Genomic DNA, 22,873 nt, shown 5'->3' with positions numbered 1-22,873 from the left:
CACTGCTGGAAAAAAATGCCACAGTTCAATCTTATATAAAATAGCCTCACATGCATGCACACAAACACAGAAACAGACATTATTTGGAAGCATTACAACAGTTTAACAAAATGACAAGCCTAAATTATATTATTGCACAACTTTCATGACAGCCACATGTTCCTGATCTTGATATAAATTCTTGGAATTCAACTTGTTAGAACAGTAAACTAATTTTATTTATCTAAAACCAATACACAAAAGCCCATGCTATATTTAAATGGATGATTAAGTGTTAACATCTTTGCTCACCTAATCAGAGAGGTGGTGTACTATGGTGTGGTTAAAGTATAGTCAAAATCAGACTGATCAAATGGCAATAAAAATTATATTGAGATTTTCCTGGGACAAACTCAATTTAGGTATTTTGTGGGGACTACAGGTCTGCTTCAGTTCTCTTATATGATATAAGCTTCCCCAGGTGCCTGCTGTAATTTATGAATACTGTATGTTGAGCTGGTTAGTGGGATGTTTATTGTCTGAATATATTGGTGTATTTTAATACGGGACTGTTGGGAAATACAAGCTGGAAGGAAAAGACTTGAGGGTTGTAAAACTACATGTAACTAACCTGGAGCAATTTATTTGGCAGTGTATACTTTGCAAGCTGATGTCTGTTTCAAAAGAAGCAAAGTAAACTTTATTGTCATTTGGAGTTTTGATTGTGAAGCTGTTTTATTCCTTGAAGGAAGACTAGGCTGATGTCTTTGTAAATAGCAAAGGGAGAAAAAAATTATCTGGTTAAAAAAAAAACAAAAAAAAACTGCCACTGGCAAATGTCTAAACCTCTAACATCAAAAACTTTCCTTAGAGGCTAAACATAATTGATAGTGAACTTAACAAAAAGATTGTTTAGCAATGCTTTTGTTGTTATGGTCTTGTTAGAATTTTACAGTGCTAAGCAGGGTTGGACTTGATTGGTACTTGGCTAGGAAACCCTCAGGAAGATCCTAGGATGCAGTGTGAAATGCTAGTGTTGATTTCAGTGAGTGTTATTCTTAACAATGAGTCAGGCTTGAACCCAAACATGGTGTTAGGGGGCGCTGGAGAGCTCTTAAAATTAGATCTAAAGTCAAGGTATAAACTACTGGGGTCATTAAAGTTATGGCACGTTCTGCAAGATGAAAGGTGTTAGCCCTGGTGCCACAGTCAGATTCTAGTTTAAGCAATTAGGTGGGCCCTATCTAAATTCTCTTGCTGTTTCAATTAGATAGCATATTCTTCACTTTCATTCCTAAAATGCTGTCATCAATAACATTGTATATAGCACCATAGCGGTATATGATGGTACTAGGCACGTAAACAGTCCCTGTCCCAAAGAGTTTACAGTCTAAGGCTCTGGTCCTGCAAAGATTTATGCTCATACATGTAAGCCATGAAGACTCTTGCCCCACCACTCCACATGGAGCAGCTTATGGCCCCATTCCCACAATATTGCCCCACCATTACTTGGAGAGGCAGTGACTGGAGCCTGGCCACCAATACATGAGGCATCAGTTGACTGGCAGGGGATCTGCTACAACTTCTCTTTGGGTAGGTTGGGGCTTTCTCTATCATCAGACCACTATTCTCTGTCTTCAGGCAGGCTGGGACCCCTACCAGAAGAGGGAGGAATCAGCCTCCACCCTCTTAAGCAGAGGACTATGGGTGGGTGCCCTTGCCAACATCACTCCAGAGAGTTATGAGGGGGTGGCAGCAACAAGGTCCCATGCCATTGGGGTAATAACAACTTGCTGACCTTAGTAAAATGAAAGGGGCAGCTCTTGCCTTGTAGAGCTCTTATTTCAGGCTGTCTGCAAACCTAGTCATACATCACTGCATTGGTTAGGCACAGGCCACATTCCATGGGTTTTGTCAGTTATGAAGGCTAGAAACTATTTTCGCATTAAATCTTAGACTCTGTCACCATATGACTCCAGGAGCCAGAGCCCCAGGTACACGTTTATAGTGCTTATGCCTTAATCCAGTCCCTGATCAGTATCATTAGCCCCATTTTGCAGATGAGGAAACAAGGACCGATGGGGAAAGGACTTGCCCAAGGGGACACAGCAAGACAGAGTATAAGCTAGGAACAGAAACTAGGAATTCCAGCTCCTAGTCCTTGCTCTAACCTAATAGGGTCCCACTGTATTCCTAGACCCAGGAATAGAACCCAGGAGTCCTGACTCCCAGATTCCTGTACTTTAACACACAAGACCCATCCCATAGTTGCAAGTAGAACCCAGGAGTCCTCCCTCCACATCCTCCCCACTCTAATCACAAAATCATACTCCCATCCTAAGAGCCCTTATTAAAACAAAATCCTACAGAATTCCAAAGTAACAATCCACTATAAAGGTATATTTTGAGCCGTTACCAAAGGGAGATGATGATGATGCAAATTTGAGGGCCTTAAGCCTGATCTCATATTTAGCAGAGGTGGAATCTTTAATCTGAAGGCCTGTCTTTGTAACAAGCAAATGCCCTTTTTGAAGAGGCCTGTGATGACCAATCCATTTTAAATATGCCTTTTTCATGGGAATATTCACTGCACCTGTTTACTTTAGACTTCTGTATGCAGGAAGAACTTGCATTCAGATAGGGAAAAGTACCACTTCCCACTTTAATTTTTATCATTGCAACAGCAGCTAGGAATTGCTACAGATGAGGAGCAAGCCCCAAAATTCTGAACCTTAACCGGAGCCACAAGAGGCAGTAAGTACAGGGAGTTCCTCTGGATTGATGTTAATCTATTCTGAACCAGTGATTCACTGCATGGTCTTGGGTAAGTCTTGAGTGACATCTCTGTGCCATAGTCAACACAGAGCAGATGCCTCATCAAAAAGCAAACACAACATGTCAGTTGAGTTGCCCTGGGGGAACCAGTCAGAAGAACTTTGGTCACAATTGCACAACTGAGGCTAAAATTCTCTGTTCCATAAGCAATTTGCCAAATCCTGAGAGGTCAGGACTCCTGGATGAGGTTCCTAATGAATTAAAATATGTGAATGTGTTTTGTGGGTGGGGAAGGGAGGCTGGATGTTAGTGTAACCTCACCCAAATCATGGTGATTGTGTTACTGGTATGTATTTGTATGTTCTTCCGTGAGATGCCATGTATTTAAAGTAAAATGGAGCCCCAGTAGCTTCAAGAGAAACTTAGCCAGTTGGCTTCCCTTGCCCTAAACTGGTGGTGAGGCTGAAAGTGAAGCAGTTTAGTAGCTTCAGGCCAAGAAGCTGAGGTGGAACTCAGTGTATTTTGGTGTGGGTGAGCTGCAGTGGTGGATGGCTGTGATGAGGGCATATTGGATATTAAATGGTAGGGTAAAGCATAGAGGAATTTCTCCTCTTTTGGAAATTTTCCCTATGTTTCCATAAGCCATACACAGCTTGTTTGGTACAGGACTGTCATCTTTTCAGGATGCAGAGGCCTGGACCCCCGTGCCCAAAGCTCTCAAGAGCCTCTGTGATAGGCCCTTGTGGACCCTATTGTGTGGAGTAACGAGAAAGGGTTTTGCCCTGTCTGAGCCCCTCTGGGATGTGATTCACCCAGTGAAGGTGGGGGAGATTTGTAGATGGGGAGATAAAGAAGGTGGGGGCATGGGCACCAGGTTTGTATAATTTTTGGTGGTGCCCAGAACGGGTCGCAGAACCGTCCCGTCCATAGGATGGACTGGGACAACTGCCCCGAGCTTTGGGGGGGGCCCCATGTTTCAGGGGGACTCGGGGTCCAGGCAGAGCCGTCCCATCCATAGGACGGACTGGGGCAACTGCCCCGGGCCCCATGCTTTGGGGGGCCCTGCGTTTCAGGGGGATACGGGGTCCAGGGCGGCCTGGGAGATTAGCAGAGGGCCTGGGGCCAGCAGCAGTGAGCGACCCGGCCCCAGTACGTCCCTGCTTCACCCTCTCCCTGCCCCCATTCCACCCCTTTCCCCAAGCTCCCGCCCCGCCTTTTTCCGGCTTCCACCCCTTCCCCGAGCGACGCCAGGAGCCGGTGGAGCAGGGCGGCGGGGTGGGCTGGGGGCATCCTGGACCCCGCGTCCCCCTGAAGCGCAGGGCCCCCCAAAGCATGGTAAGCCCAAACATTGGTGGAGCCAGGCCCATGTTTCTAAGTACTGGTGGAGCACAGGGCCCATATAACTCGCCGCCTATGGGTGGGGGTGCTAAAGTGAAATGATGGAAAGGGATTTTGGGGTGGGGTCTTCCTCAGAATCTGGGCTCAAACTATGTTCATCTATGTGGTGCCCTAAATAACATAGCTTCTTCTTTCCAAGGACACAATTTTCCTTGTTCAGCATTAGTCCTGTAGACTATATATTACTCAGGACACTTTAAAACCTTTTCTTATGCTCTTGAGCTTTGTACTGGCCTAAATCAAAATATCTTCCACACGTACAACCACCTCCTGCAATCCTTACATCTTTGCACTGGAAGATTTCAGAACTGCTAATGCCAAAAGATAAATGCTGAAACAGTATCAGCTAAATTAAGTAATGAATATAGCAGACTAGATTCTGAATTTACTTACACAGATTTTACATAAATTTCACTACATTGATTTCAGTGGAATTATTCCAGATTTAAACTGGTGCAACTGAGAGCAAAATCAGGTTCCATGAGTTTAGCACTATCTGGATGCAGCAGGATCTGCCAAAATCCACTTGCAGAATTAAGCAGTGAGGAAAATATGTGCACATGTTAATTTGGCAATTATATCCCCTAGTGTGGGAAGAACATATCTTTTTCTTTTAGCTGATTAAATACAAATCAAATCAACACATATTCTCACACTCTGCTCTTTTTTATGACAGAAACTGTAGGTGTGCTTCATTCTCTAGGTTCTGTTATAGCTGCAATTATTTGCAGGTTTACCATTCTGCCTAGTTCCTCTTTCATTATAGGAAATAATGTGACTGGAATTCTGTGAGCTGTGTTAATGCTAGAAGGTATTGCCCCTTCTTTCAGTTTTATCTGCACTGGCACACACTTCAGAAGGCCCATGCCCCCACAGCTAGATAAAATAAAGGTTAATTGCATGATTGAAAGCTGTCTAATTACATTACTTATATACTGTCACTCTTGATATAGTCCTGAGCTGTCCCCTGATGCTCTGATTGCCTGGGTAGAATATTGAAGCACAAGGTGCATGAGGTAATAACTTTTATTGGACAAACTTCTATGTGGAATACAAAAAAAGTATTATTTTCTAATAGCCTGAAGTAACATCCCAACAAATGATGGCCTTCTACCAAATCAGAAATGGACAACTATGCAAGGTCGACTAAATAAGACCTCATCATTAATGTGAACCTCTTTGTAGACAGATACCTGTTAGCAACACTTGTATCGAGTACCTTGTCAAGCCGATAAAGATACTGAAATTGTTATAATCTGAAGAACCTCCTGAGGAACCTACTATGACTTCATAAGGGCCTTTCCATCCCCCACTAGATGGGTGTTGCTAAGAGAGGCAGGGGGATGGGAACTGAACAAAGCGTTCTTTTGGCGCGATGGACCTGATGGTTGCAGGCTCTAGGTGAGGCAGGCGCTGCTGTGTAAGGGCTCTGACTGAGTTAAAATGTGTGGGTTTTTGGCAATGTGGTCTGGTGGCATTCCCTTGGATACCCCTGAAACAACAGTGGTGTTAGCTGTAGGGTGGTGATTAAATAAACCCATGCTATCAAACAGAAGCAGGATATACTAAATAGCGGCCACAGCTATGACCAGAAAGAGCCAAGAAGGAACAAGCTAAGTTACAGGCATGGGAGAAAGGAACAAAGGGGGCTTGAAGGGAGACAAAACTGGCAGAGATGGCATAGATAAATAGGAGACGGGTCATGTGGAAGGGAATGCAGAACCAATGAAGGGAGCCATGAGATCAGCGTGGTTAGTGAGGAAAATGAGTTTGATAGCAAAATTGGGATAGATTGGAGCAAGGTGGTGTCAAGAAAGCCAAAGACCAATTGGTTACAACAGTCCTTTATCTGTTATGCAGCATTGCTGCATGCTCTTAAATAACTGCTGCATTCCACCCTAGTGGTCCTGATAGGTAAAGTTATTCTCTGTGTGTAGTTCGGTTTATAAAGCTCTTTGGGATCCATCAGTAAGACATTATATACAGTACAACTTTCTACCAAGTGTAGCACATTTCATATACACATTGTCCCAACATTATTTTCAGAAATAAAATTCACAATTACACAGATTGTATATGTTAAACTATAGAAAAACTGTTGTAAAGATATTATATGGTTCAATTATGGTGTTCAGTTACAAAACTAATAACTGAGAGAAATAAGAAGCATAGGCAAAAGATTAAAGATATCTTAAGATCAGATTGTAAAATAGCTGATGAGGCAGAGCAGAACAGGAAGGCCGTTCTAGATGGTGGGAGATGCAGAGAAAGCGCTGTCACCAATAGTGGACAAGTTAGGGAAACCAAGAGAGAGGTTGTACAGTTGTAAGTATATTTTGTTAAAAATAATGTTAGAACTATAAAGCTGGAAGGTCTAAGGATTAAGTCTTGAACTCACTGGCATCATAGGTTCAAAAACTTGGCAGGGCGGCTGACTTACAGTTTTGTCATTCTGAGATAAAGTTCAGTTCCATATTATCTGTCTTTTTGATGCTACTTTAAGAATTGAAAGTCTGTCTGCTCTGTGTAGGCATTAAAGATGTTAATGGCAACAGGGATATGTATGAAAAGATGGAAGGGGATGATGTCTTGTTTTCCTGCTCAAAGGAGGGGGCAGGGCCCTAACTGTGTATGTGGAAAGCTCTATACAACACTCATGGGTTACCTAGGGAGGTGGTGGAATCTCCATCCTTAGACATTTTTAAGGCCCAGCTTGACAAAGCCTTGGCTGGGATGATTTAGTTGGGGTTGGTCCAGCTTTGAGCAGGGGATTGGACTAGATGACCTCCTAAAGTCTCTTCCAATCCTATTCTTCTATGATTCTCATCTCATTTGGGGAAGGGGGCAATGTGTTGCTTGGGTTGGGGAAGCACCCCTGTGCCTGTGGGATAGGAGGGACGGATGGGTCTCTGTGAAGGAAGTAGAGTGGGTCTGAGTGTACAAAAACACATGCACACCACACCTACCCACCATGCTCCATAATAAGTGGTCATGGGGGATATGGCCCCATCTGTCTGTGTAAGGGTGACCAGATGTCCCGATTTTATAGGTACAGTCCTGATATTTGGGACTTTGTCTTATATAGGTGCCAATTACCCCCCACCTCCTGCCCCGATTTTTCATCCTTGCTATCTGGTCACCCTAGTCTGTGTGGGGGAGAGAGATGTCTCTTGATTGGGGGGGGGGGGGGGAGAAAGGAAGGGTAGTTGGTCTGTCTGAGCCTGTGGGTGAGTGACTTATGCCCTTTAGCTGTGGGGCAGAATGGCAGTGGGTCTGCCTGTGTGTGAGGGCACATGCTCCCACCTGTTCAGGGGAGATGGCCTTTGAGTGGGGAAAAGGAGTGGACAGTGAGGCGGATCTGTCTGCGGGCGAGTGATCCATGCCCCCTTTCTGAGTGGGGTGGAGACACATGCCCTCTGTCTGCTGGGGAGGGGCAGTCGGTCTGTCTGTCTGCCTGGCGTGGCACATGCCCCGAAGGAGGGGCGGTCGGTAAGTGCCATGTGCCCTCTGGGGGAGGGGTGGGTCTCTGAAGCGGGAGTTCGCAGCCCTTCCCACCGGAAAGAAGGGGGGGGGAGTCGCCGCCTCATTGTGCTCCGCTCTGGTTTGAAAGCAGCGCCCCGCCGTGCGCCCACCCCGCGCTGTGATTGGTCCAGAGGTACGGAGGGGGCTGGTCCGTGCCAGGCCCCGGCGTGTCCCGGCAAAGCGGTCCGGCCGGTTCCGCTGCCCCCGCTTTCTGAGTTCCATTCTGTGTGTGTGCGGGCCCTGAAGGGGAGCTGGCTGGGCTGGGCGAGATCTGTGCTGCCGCCGCTGCTGCTACCGCCGCCGCCATGGAGAGAGGAGGCGGTGGCTGCGGGAGGGGGTGACTCCGCGCACCTTCCCCCGATGAGACTGTGCCTGGCCTGGCTGGGCTGCTACACCCTGTCCCTGTGGGTGCTGAGGAGGAGGATGTGGTCTGGCCCTGCCAGGTACCTGAGGAGCCCTTTATCCAGGTCCCTCTACATGAATATGATGGGCAGCCACAGCCAGCCAGCCCCGGGCACCAAGGAGAACCACCAGGTACAGCCCCCAGAGGCAGCAGCTCCCCCCTCCCCCAGGGGCAGGGGCTCCCCGCCCCCATCCGACCTCCCCCAGGGGCAGGGGCTCCCCGCCCCCATCCGGCCCCCGAGAGGCAACAGCCCTCCCCCAAGGAACAGGGTGGGGGGGACTCTGCTGAGAGCACCATGCACGGGGACTCTTTCCCCATCCAGCTCCTTAGAGGCTGCCCCCACCCCAGGGAACGGGAGTTGAAGGGTGTGAGAGCACTGGTGAGGGAGGCAGAGGTGGGAGCCTATGGGGGGGCACAGAGTATAACGGGGACGGGGGCACTGAGCACAGGGAAGTGCACGAGGGTATGATCTGTGGGGCACAGAGTACAAGGAGTAAGACGCTTGTGGAGTGAGAAGGACCCAGACCAGAGAGTCCAGGCAAATGTCTGCTTGCGTGAAACAAAGGGAGTGGATAGCTGATTTTTATTGATTAGAAAGTTTGTGTGTGTTCTCTGTGTAAAAGATATTTAGGAAATTTTAGTACTGTACATAAGTTGAGAAAAGCAGCATAGAGAGGAAAATTTTTAGTGCAATATATGTGGATTTTACAAAATTGTACAGTGCACTTGAGTACAGTTGTAAATGTTAATTAAAATGATCTAGGATAGCAACATATGGATTGAAGATTAGCTCAAAGGTTGAAAATAAATAGTAACAATAAATAAAGTCTCAAGTTGCAGAAAGGTGTATCAAAAAGGATTCATGAGGTCCTACCTCCATGCTAGGCACGGGACTTGATGACTTCTCGAGGTCCCTTCCAGTCCTGCTGTTCTGTGATTCATGTTAGGATCTTTATTTCACTTCTTGATGATCTAGATAAGGGAGTAAACAGAACCTTAATGACAGTTGCAGATGGTGTTAAATTTGGTGGGGTTGCAAGCACGAAGACAGAGAAATGCCAACTAATATAACTGGGGGAAAATAATCTGAAATCTAGTGAAAGTGAGAAACTAGGCAGCAACAAAGTTTAGAGAGACTTGGATTGATGGTGGACAACAAGCTAGGTATGAGTTTGCAATGTGATATGACTACAATGAAAGCTTAATTCAATTTTTGGGTTGCATATGCATGTGTATTGGTCATTTCCTGGAGGAAGAAGGGACTATGCCTTTTCAGTCCAGCTCTTCTGTGATATGACTGCACCTGGAATATACTGAAAACCTGGAGGGAGTTCAAGAAAGAGAAATACAAATTATCATGATACTGAAGGAATTGACTTATTGAGGAAAAACTGAGTAAAATATACATATCTTGATTTATTGGGGGAAATATAGTCTATAAGTACTTGAAGGGTACAAACACAGAAGAGGGAGATTAATTACATAGGCATTGATCCTCCAAGTCCATTCCATTGAGGTGGACACAGAGGTTTTGCAGGATCAGGGTCTTTGTGACTCATCAGTGTATAACTAGTCTTCGTGATTGGATGAGACTGAGGGATAAAATATAGGCTAAATATCAGAGGAAACTTCCTCACAGTGGAACAAAGGAGACTTTGGAAGCTCCGTAATTTGAGATGTTTAGAACTAATCTGGAAACAACAATAGATCAAGAACATGTACAATAGGGAACCATTTGTCATTTGCAGGTAGATGGATTGATTGAACTAATGGGTCTTTTCCATCTCTAATTTTTGGTTTGGGTTTTAGGATTTAGCATGGATTTATTGAGTGTTTAGTGAACCTCCTAAAGAAATTATGATGAATAAAAGCTGACTAATTTCCATAGGGCTACTTGTATGAATAAGTATGATGGGATCCTAAGTACAATGTAAGGCCATGTCTACACTTACAAGCTTACAGCTGTACTGATACAGTTGTGTTGCTGTACGAGCACTAGTGTAGCAGTGTTATGCTGACGGGAGAGAGCTCTCCCACTGACATAATAAAACCATCTCAATGAGTGGTGATAGCTATGTCGGTGGGAGAGTGTCTCCTGCCAACATAGCGCTGTGCGCATGAGTGGTTATGTTGGCAAAACTTACGTTGCTTAGTGGTGTACCCCTGAACCACAAAAGTTTTGCCGACATAAGTGCTAATGTAGACATGGCCTTACTTTTACTGTTTGGCTTTTCATTCTTATGTAAAGTAGTTAACTCACCAGTCAGGTGTGTTTTGGGTTTTTGTTTGTTGTTGACAAGTTTTGGCAATAATAGTAGTAGAGAGTTTTGAAAGTTTCTTTTGGTAATTATAGTTACTGCTTTTATTATTGTTCCATTACAAACCCTTATTTTTCAGTTGTTTATAAAACATTTGTAAAAACTTGATCCAGGCTGGAACTCAGCTGACATTTCTGTTCATGTGCAAGCAGTTAAAAACAACAACTTTCAGTTGGTTTTTTTGAGCTTTGTTAGAAACTTGCATAATGATGTACAGTGTCTTCTACTTGTATTGAAATATCTTCTTAGTTGGATGGAGTAAGGAACTTGGACTTTTTTTTTTTTCATATAAAATAGTCAAATTGTTGGTTTCTGATGCTTTATTGCTCCCCTACAGATCAAAGGTGATTTGAGCTGCAGTGGTTCTGTATTATAAGTTGATGATATTAGGCTTTGGTCTTACCTCTGAATTTTTGGGGTCAGATGTTAGATAATTTTTCAAGGTAGCAGCTCTGCTAAGACCTTTACATTAATAGATATTAAAGTTTACTGTCAGCTGCATTCATATCCTGTGAAGCTGTCCATGGGTGATCCCTTTAAGGAGCTGGTTGAAATGGAAAGTTATGGATTTTATTGCACCATACTTCGCATGGTCTCTTCTTCTACCCTTTTTCTTTAGAATAATGCTAGAAGGCTTTAAGCTTACAGGAAGGACCTACCATGTTGTATTCTATGACAGGGATCGGCAACCTTTGGCACGCGGCTCGCCAGGGTAAGCACCCTGGCGGGCCGAGCCGGTTTGTTTACCTGCCGCGTCCGCAGGTTCGGGCGATCGCGGCTCCCGCTGGCTGCGGTTCGCCGCTCCAGGCCAATGGGGGCTGCGGGAAGCCGCGGCCAGCACGTCCCTCAGCCCGTGCCGCTTCCCGCAGCCCCCATTGGCCTGTAGTGGTGAACCACGGACAGTGGGAGCCGCAATCGGACGAACCTGCGGACGTAGCAGGTAAAGAAGCCGGCCCGGCCTGCCAGGATCCTTACCCTGGCGAGCCACGTGCCAAAGGTTGCCGATCCCTGTTTTATGATGTGCAGTAATATGTCTGTTGTGATATACTAGATCTCTCCATCTCCTAACTTGATGGCCCAAACTAACATTTCTATAGACAGGAGAAAGGCGAAAATAATACAAGCAGATAATTTTGCAAAAAAAAAATTGTAGCCGAAAGCTTTCCTTCTTTACTGTTGGTTACAATTTTCCATGTTGTTACCACCAAAGTGCCCGAGTAGATCAGCCGGTGATTGTTTTAACCACTGTCCTCTAATTTGTTGAGGGCAGGTTTAGGGGAGTAGGAGTTAAAAAGCTGTTGACCGCCAGCAATTTGTCTGCAATAGAGCTCTCACTGTTTCTACCACTGGTGGAGCTACGCTGGTGGTATCAACAGCAGAAAACTTTAAGAAAAAAAAGTCTAGTGTAGATAAGAAGTGGAGCTTCAAACCATGCTACCTGCAAACATATTTGAAAGAGCTATTTGAAATATGATTTTACTAGAACTGTACCTAGCTTATGAACCGTTCTGAAACTACTGTAGAATTTGCTTCTGTATGGAAAGACCCTAAAACACCTCTTTGCTCTTTGTTTTGATGGAGTCAGTACTTGAGAAGCTGGACTATTTGCCTTGTTGCAGCTGTCTGCTCCCCTCTGCTTGCTGGCACTGTTATTGTGAGCCAGCAGGATATTGAAACATAAATCCTGTATCATTATTTGTATTACAGTAGTACCTAGAAGTCTCATTGTGTTAAACACTGTGCAAATATACATTAAGAGACAGTTCCTCTCCCAGCAAGTGAATGTAACAAATAAATGGAGAGGTGGGACAGGATATGTATGTGTTTTTGCGTAGCATTGCTACCTGCACAATTTTAGGTGTTAGGACAGGTGTGTTTTGGTTTTTGTTTTTAAATAAACGTATAAGTGTCAGCTCTCCCAGCTGACCACTTGCCTAATCCTCATCAATTTGTGCTCCTATGCAGGTTTTTTGTAAGGCCCCATTTACAGTACCCATTTCAGCTTTTAAAAAAGAGCCTTGTAAGGCCCCATCTACACTACAAATAGAATCACATGATGGAATTATGTTGCAACATGGTTGCCCTGACACAGTTCAGTTGCAGTTTGGATAATTCAAGACTTTAGCAGATTTTGGGGCATGGTTTGTGAGATCTTTGTGGCAGGAACTGTCTCTTTGTTCTGTTTGTACAGCGCCTGATACAGTGGGGTCCTGGTCCATGACTAGAGCTCTTAGGCACCACAATAACATAAATAATAAAGTCCCTTCTACACTGTAATTTGTAATCCCCCTTTAATTGTGTTGTTATATCTCTCAACATGGTTATATTTTTAGTGTAGACAGGGCCTGCGTATCAGTATCCTATAATTCCACCACAGCAGAGCTAGTAAGCAAAACATAAATATGTGCAGTGATATTAGTGTGTTTTTGCTCATAAAAATGGTATCATGTTTGTTTCTCAGTGGCTTCCATATCAAATTTGCTCAGTTTACAAATCAAAAGATGCTTTTTCTAATTGCATTCCTGCAGATTCAGTCTGAACTCTGAATTCAACCTAGGTTCTTTCCTTCTGATGCATTAGCAACAGTAGTAAAGATTCTGCATGCCAAATTACCTTTCTACATCTCTGCAACTACACTGTCTTCAAATGAGGCCCTCAGTGACACCGGAGCAATGCCCTTTTTTTCAGTGGGGCAGCACTGATGTAAATGATTGGAACTTAGTAAACAATCTTCTTGATAATGCACAAGATGAGAAAAATATCCTCAACTTTGATGATTAAATTTAAATCAACAGAAATTATTCTGCACGCATACAAAATATCTGAGTCATTGTCCCTGTCCCTTTTGAAAGACATAGACCTGTACTTTGAATAAAAACTGGTAGGACTAATTACAGGCCATCTGCTGCTAGTAAGTTTGCCTTCGTTTTACCTTCATGACCCGGGTTATTGTGAGGCATCTTCTCCGTCATGCCATATTTCCATCAATCTCCCCTACTAAGGAATTTAATAAAGAAGCCAACCAACAATATAACATCAGACTGATAACAGGGAATCTCAATTGGTGTAATTTACTCCCATGTCTCTTATGCTAACATAAACATTCTGGCTTGCTTGCTTATGCACTAGTACTGTAACCAGATATGCACAGAGCCATGTTGACTTCTGCAGGGGACCACATTGGCACAAGTCTGCACTCATGTCAATTTTATTTCAGGATTGGGACCTTATGTTTGTATCACCTTACCATGGAACTTGTATTCCCCTTTCACATTACTTTTGGACTTGGGCAATTGAATCTAAAAGCTTATCTACATTGGGAGGTTTTCAGGATTTGCTATTTCTGATTAGGTATTCCCGATTAATGAAATGTGTGGATTCTCTTATTCCAGAATTAGTGCCTTATTCCAAATTAGTTTAATCCACTTTGGAAGTGAGTTAAACTAATTTGGAAAAAGACACTCTTACTCTGGCGTAAGAGCATTCACACATTTCGTTAATGAGGAATAATTAATTAACTTTTAATTCATACCCTCCCTTATTCCAGATTAATTTTCATGTGTAAAAAGGCTGCACCTTCCATGCTGAAAGGCCAAAAGAGAAGAGTGAAGTAAGAAAATCACTAGTAAGAGGGAGTGAATTACACTTTATTCCAGCTCCTCAGATTGCAAATGACATCAGTTTAGACATGTTGGTAAATTGATAGATGTAGGCGTAAGAACGACTTACATCATTCGCAAATTTAGCTCATAATGGATAAGAACAGCAGAACTAATTCTGGACATTCTTGGGGTTATACTGTGCTCTTTTTTGGTCCCCTGCCCAAAATAGAGTATTAAAGCAAACCCTGACCATGAAAAGGCTGAACAATTAGATTTTCTAGCTTTGTGATGGAAACTCTCTGATATGTGCCTACAAATTCTGATTGGTTGATGCCTTAGGAGGTTCTGAAAATTTCCCTCATAACAGTTTGGTGTATCAGTAGTTCTGAGGTCTTAACAAAAATTTTCATACCAGTAATTGGCTTTGCTGAGGGTTTGCAGTAATTTTTAACAGGAAGATGGCTCTTTATCCCCAGAGACTTGAACTTCTTTAAAAGGGAGACCAAAGCAAAATTCCATCTGAAAACTGCTTATTCTTGGATCTATTCATAGGCACATCCCGAATGAAAAGTTTAGCAGAAGAGTGCTTTGGTCACAGGGAACAATACTTTGCCCTGGTCTACACTGGGGGGGATCGATCTAAATTACGCAACTTCAGCTACATGAATAACGTAGCTGAAGTCGACGTACTTGGATCTACTTACCGCAGTGTTTTCACTACGGTGAGTCGACTGCTGCCGCTCCCCTGTTGACTCTGCCTGTGCCTCTTGCCGAGCTGGAGCACAGGAGTAGACGGAAGAGCGCTCGGGGATCAATTTATCGCGTCTAAACTAGATGCGATAAATCAATCCCCGCTGGATCGATCGCTGCCCGCCGATCCGGCCGGTAGTGAAGACATACCCTAGTCACCGATTCCACAGGTTTTAGACTTCCTAGATGAAGGGCTATCACCAGGCCTTCATGTTAATACAGTAGGGTGCTGGAAGGTAAAGGTGGTCACCCTGATCAAAGTAAACAAGACCAAAAAGGATCAATGTGTAGAGCAATGTGTCCTAGTGGCTGTGTATTGTAAAGGTTCTGAGTTTGGCAAAATTGTTACAACATCCACATATTAAGAGATGTGGGATTTAAGTGTTGTGCTGCAAGTTACAGAAGAGCAACCTCTTGAGCTTTTAGAATGCATTCCTGATTGTTGTCACCTCAGGGACAAGAGTTTCAAGCTTGGGTCTGTATCCATAGAAGAGTAGAGTTTTATGTTTGCCAGGGGAAAATGGATTGGAGACTTCTGCTGTAGTTACAGCCAATGTCCATTTTGTTTCTTATAAATTTCAGGATTTCTATATAACTCTCCCAATCTTGGGAAGTTTTGGTTGTGGGGTTGAGTCTCTATATCTGGCCATTCCATTAGTAGATTGTGTGAACTATAAATGTGTGCCATCTTGTGCTCTCCCAGTGATATAACTACCCTCCCAGCCCACTGAGTCCTCTTTCTTGTAGGATGGAGTTCTTCTGTGCAGTCAGGATTGAGTCATGAAATCGGGGCCCAAGAAAGAACTGGGACAAAGCTGTGTTTTTCAGTCTCTTCTGCCCACCTCCTTTATTTAATCTCTCCCTGATGCTGCCCTCTTCCTCTGTCACTCCCATCTCCCCATTTTCCCTGGGCTTGTGCAACTGGAATCATGATCAGGCTGAACTGTGCTCTCTTCAGACATAATGCTGATCCTAATCGGCTGGAAGGTGGTGGTGGTGATGGTGATCAGTAAATGAGGTTCACCTTCACATCTGATTGCACTGTCTTGCAGCGCTGCCTGTTCCTGCTGGCACAAGAAGCTGGACTTAGTTCAGCATTCAAACCCAGGGTTTCCAGGGTTTGGTGGTGCACTACCTCTAAACAACTGCTGTCTTGAGGTCTTTTATTAATGGTTCTACTTTGCTCATAGACTGTGCAACTGACCTGTTTAGCAGGCCTTTATTTTTTTTGGCTACATTCATCTTAATAATTAACAGGGAAGTATGAGAAATAAGGTTTAGGGCAAAGACAGCATTGGAGGACTCAAATAGGAATGGAGGACAAAAACAATAATACAAAACGGTTAGTGATGAGCAAGGATGGAATTGCATGGTTAGGTGTAAAGAGCCAATGGATGTGTAGGTGATACATATTCAATGGCATGGAAGAATGAGCAGAAGTAGTGGGGAAATAAATCAATGATTGTTAATTTAATAGTGGAAGGCAAAAATCGAGAATACAGTCAGAGGTGCCATTGGAGCCTTCCTGAAACAGACAGAGAAGCAATGTCCTGGTTGCAAATAGAAATGTCTTATGCAGTTTGTGTGGAAATGATTGTTAAATAGCACATGATGAAAGGAGCTCTCCTATCCAGATTTAATTTGTCCACCAGGCTGAAAGGATAGTGCTGCCATTTAGCTGATGCTAAGGTTTGCTTTGCATGGCAAAACTTACCTATCTATTTAGTGTTTTTAATAGTGATGTCAGGAAGAAGTTGTATAGCATAGCAATAGTCATTTAGCAAGATTTGTGGACCAACTTGTTGGTACCTGAATAGCAGGAAACGTTGTCTGTCAGTTTTTCAAGGAGTGTTCAAAGGTAATATACAGAGTCAGTGGAGAGAGGAAGGGTGTTGGCTTGCAATATAGATTAGATACTTTATTTTCTTTCCAGGGAAGGTATTGCAGGTGTATTCCTGAATTCCGTTTGGTAGGAGGCCCCATGAAGAGCTGAGTGATTGAGTTAGAAAATGGAAGTTAACTAGTGGAGTCTAATCATTCAGCTGTTTTTATAGAAGATACTTTGTGAAACAACTGTCCACGGTACTATGTAAAACACAGTTTTTAAAACATTATTTCTTCAAGATTAGTCTGCCTGCATTTGATTACAATCCAAACCTAAATTCACCTTGAATTTATTAGTCTATAGAGTTCCTAAATTTATTTGTAGAACAGCTTGATATATTGGTCTTATATGATTTTCATTATTTTTTGAACTACTGTTTTTTATTGCTTAAGTTTTAAAATGTTGTTCCTTTCTTTCTCTGTAGTGGTACATGTGCAACACAGAGCAGTTGTGTGAATCCCTTCAGCCTATCTTTGTCCAGAGTTACCTTGACCAGGGAACACAGATCTTCTTAAACAACAGCATTGAGAAATCAGGCTGGCTCTTTATCCAGCTCTATCACTCTTTCGTGTCCTCAGTTTTTAGCCTGTTTATGTCTAGGACATCTATCAATGGGTAAGTGAAAAGGTGGTACTAGTTCAGTTTTTTATAAACCGAGATAGGATAAGAAAACTCTGGATTTGGATTTCCAGGTGCTCCGTCCTGCCACTTGATGCCCCACCATGCAGAGAGTAATCAGGTCTTTTCCAAGATACACTTAGCTTCATTTTCTTCATTCTGTCAAATGCATCTAAACTACCTTTATGTAAATCATTTGATCTATATATTCAGCGATATTTTTCCAATTTCAGTTAAGCTGTGATAAAAGAAAAATGTAAATATCTAGCAGGTCAGAAAAGCTCTGCTGTACCTTTTTAAATTATAAAGAATCCTACCTCCTATTAAAAAAAAAAAATTGGCGAAAGAAGTTCACGGGACTCTAAATTAGAACATAAAAGCTACTTTTTCTCCCTGTTCCCTCCCAAATTTACCATGAAGTGGGGGTGCCCTCCTTGTGCTTCAACAGTTATTTCCCCCACACACACACTATTTTTTTCACCCTTTGCTTTACTTGCCTTCCCATCTCTAGAGAGCAGTTGGTGGTGACTGTCCTAGTTGAAGATGGTTGTATGAGCACTGCCCATCAGGATAGCTCCTGCATTTATTGGAGTGATTGCTGCAGAGCATTTGAAAATTCTTCTCCCACTTTCCTTTCAAGGTTGCGTGCATTGCCTCCCTAGTTCTACTAGGGTGACCAGATGTCCCGATTTTATAGGGACAGTCCCGATTTTTGGGTCTTTTTCTTATATAGGCTCCTATTACCCCCAACCCACTGTCCCGATTTTTCACACTTGCTGTCTGGTCACCCTAAATTCTACTGGGAATGGAGCAAGAGACAAGATACAGAAATCTAGCCTAGATTTCCTGCATAATACAATGTGGAACAGTTACCACAGGGCCATGGGCTTAGACTCAACCGCCCCGCTGGAAATAGTCTTTATGGGTGTCCGCTAGGGCTCAATGGGAAAACATTTTTTGTTCTGTGAGAATTTTTGAGATTTAAAATAATTTTCCTCTCCTGAATTGGGACAAAAGTCAAAATCTCAAACTTTTGTGAATTGATAGTGTTAAAAAACAACACCCAAAAGCCTTCAGATCTAGTCAATTGAAACATTTTTGTTTAAATTCATTTTGATTTCCACTTTATTATTTAACATTTTTTATTAACTAACTTTATTATGAAACAAATTCAAACAGAAAAAGGGATGTTTTGATAATTTAATTTTATACACCACATCGGGGGGAGGGATAGCTCAGTGGTTTGAGCATTGGCCTGCTAAACCCAGGGTTATAAGTTCAATCCTTGAGGGGGCCACTTGGGGATCTAGGGCAAAATCAGTACTTGGTCCTGCTAGTGAAGGCAGGGGGCTGGACTCGATGACCTTTCAAGGTCCCTTCCAGTTCTAGGAGATGGGATATCTCCATTTATTATTATATTATATTAAACCCAGGGTTATAAGATGCTTGGAGGCCTAAAGCTATGTTAAAGCTTTTGTGGTACGCTTAGGCTTGTAAAATTGGTCCACACAATATTCAATGCTGTCTTCTAACCCTTAAAACAGTGATTTTCAAACTTTTGTACTAGTGACCCCTTTCACATAGCGAGCCTCTGAGTGCGACCCCCCTTTATAAATTAAAAATACTTTTTTATATATTTAACACCATTTTAAATTCTGTAGGCAAAGCAGGGTTTGGGGTGGAGGCTGGCAGCTCGCAACCCCCCATATAATAACCTCGTGACCCCCTCAGAGGTCCCAACCCCCAGTTTGAGAACCTGCTTTAAAATATAAAATCTATTTTTGTATCATTTTGTTTCTGGGCAGTCAGGGAACCCATCCCAAACAAGATACCCACCAGTCAAGCTTGATATCTTGGCGGGAGGGTGGGGGTGGGAAAGAGAGTGAGTGAGGAGAAGGCTGTTCATTTGGTATCCTCATTTCTGCAGACCATGCAAAAATTCCCTTACTATTACAATCTCTTCCCCACCCCACTCCACCACAATCAGGCATATGACCAACTTCACCTCAGGTCTGATGCTTTGTGGAGAATGCATCTTATTATAGCTACATGCTTGACTTTTTTTTTTTTTTTTTTTTAATTTTAAACTTCCCTTGCACGGCTACACAGTATGATCTGAGAATAGTATCTGGCTACTATGGCTAGCAAAATTATCTTTCACCTTATTTCACAACCAGATGTTCATGTGAGCTTTCCTGTGGAGTGCTTAGTTCCTTGTAGCTTTATATATAGGTCTCTTTGGTCTCCCCTTTTTCCTTCCTCTCCCATCTTTCTTTTTCTCAAACGCTTTCTAGTGCTTTGAACGACACCTCACAGTGCCTTTAGGAACAATAGCCATGAGCCAATTATACAGTGTAGACTGATATAAATGTACTGCAAGGGGGCTCTGCTTAAATGGGCTATACTCTATATTTAAAATCCCCCCCCCCCCCCGGCCCCTCTGCTTTAAAAATTAAATTGATGGTTTCTTCTATATCACTTAATTCAGTGTGCATCCATTACTAATAAATTCTGCCTTTCCTGGGTGACTTCTTTCTCACCCCTCATCCTGTTTCATCATTTTTGCTGCTTATTCTCTTCAATTTCCCTGTCCTTGCTCTTGATCATAAATCTCTTTGCTGCTATGGCCTATTTGTACTAGTCATTGTCTTTCCTAAGTTTGACTTCATACCTCAAGGTAGACTGAAATAATATTCTTTATTCCCCTTGCATCTGTTACTGACCAATTCTTTCTTCCCCTACCTGCTGTCCTAACTCTTTCATCCTCTGAACTTCTGTCACAACAGCTGTAATCTTGCAATATATACTCTTCAAACAATCACAGGTGGAGATGTCATTGACCTGATCTGTAGAGCATCCAATTGTCACCTGTAGCCAATTCCTTAATGAATTGCTCATTTTCTCTTCCACATCCTTTTCTGTCACATATAGGAACTTCATATAGCAGTCACGACCACTGAAGTTGAGTCACTACATCATACAGTTCTAAAAAATAATCCTTTTTCTCTCCCACCATTCCAAACATGTTACCCTGTCTGCTCTTCACATTTCTTCACTGGCTTCCTTTCCATTTCCACATCAAATTCCTCATGCTTTGTGCCTACTTACATCTCTGTTTTCACCTCCTATTTCCTCTTACCTCGTCCTTTAGGGCCAAATCCCACTTGCTGTGCTCACATGAGGTCAGTTGCCTGTTGAAGCCAGAGAGTCATCTCATGCAAGTACAAAGAGTAGGATTTGGGCTTTATCTCTTCTTCCCACTCTTGGCTTTGTCCCTTTTTTGAATGACCCCTTTCTCTTAGACCTGCATCCCTCTTTCCAGGAACCAAATGACTTCCCTCTGCCCATCAGATTTCTTCATAAAGCCCACACCAATGCTATCTGCATGCATTTGTTATTTGATCTTTCAACCTGCATATTGCATTTGTCTAAATTAGATTGTAAATTCCTCTGAGCAGGGACCTTATCTGTTACTTGTTTAAAATAATTTACAGAGTACAATAGGAGCATTTAAAGTCTTCCCTGTTTAAATTTGCACAAAATCAGACACTGCCATCTTTACATTTCAGGTTGCTGGGAAGAGGCTCAATGTTTGTATTTTCATCAGAACAATTTCAGAGACTACTCAAAATAAACCCAGAGTGGAAATCCCACAGACTTCTTGATTTAGGGGCTGGAGATGGAGAGGTCACTAAAGTCATGAGTCCTCACTTTGAAGAAATCTATGCCACTGAGTTGTCTGAAACTATGATATGGCAGCTTCAGAAAAAGAAATACAGGTATTGTACTACATAGGTTGACTTGATGTAATACTTGATGTGAAGGACGTAGCAACTGCCTATAATATTTTATGAATATTATGTGTTCCATTTATTCTATTATTGTGTTGCTTGCTATATGATTTCAGGGGATGATAGTTGAGGCATGCGCTGACCTGCACATAGACAGGAAGGCAGACAAACACCATTTATCAATACAGTGCAGAGAACAATGGCTTTGAAGTCTATCCTGTCCCCCATGATGGGGTGCATAAGAGATACAGGGTGACAAAAAGAAACAGGTTCAGGAGAGAGAGGCTGGCAAAGAGCTTTGGAACTGATAAATGGACAGCTCTGAGACATGAGAGAGACAGGGATTTAAGGGAAACAGACTGAACCCCAATTCTGAGAAGTGGAAGTGTCTGGGTAGGTGAGGCACATCTACGCTTTAGGTGAGACCGTTATGCATGTAGACTTTTTGTTGTTTTAAAGACTGTTGTGCTGTGTTTGCTTTTGTTGTTCTTTGTTTGTAGTGTTGAGATTAAACACTATTTCGTTTTGAAAATATTGATTTGTGGCATTGTATTCAAGCACTGATCGCAGCTCTTGAAAGGAAGTCTTGCAGGTATCTAAATCCAGTCAGGCCTACTGTAATCAGTTAGTGCACAAGGGACTGTATGCCAGGACCCCGTCTAAAGAATGGGGGAAGTGAGAGGTTACACCCCAGAACAGGTGAATGCAAGAGGCCTAACACCTGAGGGGTTGCACTCTCAGAGACTGAGAGGAGTCAAAGATGTAGATAGTCTCGAACTGTGACACTTGAGCTTTGCTATTTCTCCAAATTGTATCCAATTTAATACTAGGATATCACATTTCTGTAAATATTTTTATGTAGTAATTCCAAAGAAGGTCCAAACTCAGATGTTTGTGTAGTGGGGTATATAAAGCTGTCTAGTGGCTGGCTGGGAGAATATTAACTCTGTCTTGCCTAGAGGAGTGGAAAGACCATATCTATAGGCATGTCTACACTCGGGTTTTAGTTTGTACTAACTCGAGTTAGTATGGATTGAAAAAGCTTGCATACACATGATGCAAATGCTTAAAGTGCACTAACTCCCTATGTGGTGTGAATTCTGCAGTCCTCTTTCAAAGTGTACAAAGTTTGTTGTGAATTGAGTTAGTGTGGACTGTTTGTGTGGACGCCATGCTGCTGAGGACTACTTTGGCAGTCCTCCAACTGCTATCCCACTGCTTTGTGGGCATCTGTGACCAGCCAGCCTGTTTACCTGTGTACCCTTCACTGCTCTGAGGTCAAATTGACCAGATGTCCCCTTCCCTATTTAAAAAACTTGACCAGGGCCAGAATTTGCTCATTTGCTGCTGGATTCAAATATACCAGTATTAATGCGATATTACCCAGAAGCTATACAACATTCCTCAAGCAGCTGCATGTAGCCATGGTGTAGTCCTTGATCTCCTCGCCATTTGAGGAGAATCAACAGTGCAAGTAGCTCTTGTGACAAGCCACAGCAATAAGAAACTCTTCAAGGAGATCTCCAAACAGATGGCCAAAAAGGGTCACAACTGGAACGCCTTTCAGTGCTATATAAAAACCAAACAGCTAAAGCAAATGTTACAAAGACAGAACAGACAATCCAGTGCTGTCTCTTCAATTTGCCTATTTTTTTGAGGAACAGGACAAGATTTTTAGTTGTTATGCCACTACAGAGCCCAACGCCTGCCCCCGGTATAGCAGCCTCTAAGTGACCACAGTGCTCTGTCAGCCTCTGGCAAACCTGCAAGTGATGCAGGAAAGACTTCTATGTAGAGGAGTACTAAATCTCCTCAGAAAAAACACAGCTCTA

General features: G+C 43.0%; 1 protein-coding gene across 1 annotated transcript in view; it reads left to right on the top strand.

Annotated features, from left to right (window-relative positions):
- The first annotated feature begins 7,885 nt into the window (after nt 1-7,885).
- Nucleotides 7,886-22,873, top strand: part of METTL9 (methyltransferase like 9) — a 39,147-nt gene continuing 24,159 nt past the window's right edge. Inside the window, exons 1-3 of the mRNA XM_024208462.3 lie at nt 7,886-8,208; nt 17,057-17,247; nt 20,820-21,029. Coding sequence (XP_024064230.2) covers nt 8,035-8,208; nt 17,057-17,247; nt 20,820-21,029 — 575 coding nt within the window. The 5' untranslated portion in view covers nt 7,886-8,034. The remainder of the gene's footprint in view (nt 8,209-17,056; nt 17,248-20,819; nt 21,030-22,873) is intronic.

Source organism: Terrapene carolina, unplaced genomic scaffold (genome assembly GCF_002925995.2).
Source record: "Terrapene carolina triunguis isolate 2854851 unplaced genomic scaffold, T_m_triunguis-2.0 Scaffold93, whole genome shotgun sequence".
NCBI classification, from domain to species: Eukaryota; Metazoa; Chordata; order Testudines; family Emydidae; genus Terrapene; species Terrapene triunguis.
Note: the sequence above shows the minus strand (reverse complement) of the source record. Positions and strands in the feature narration are given on the sequence as shown.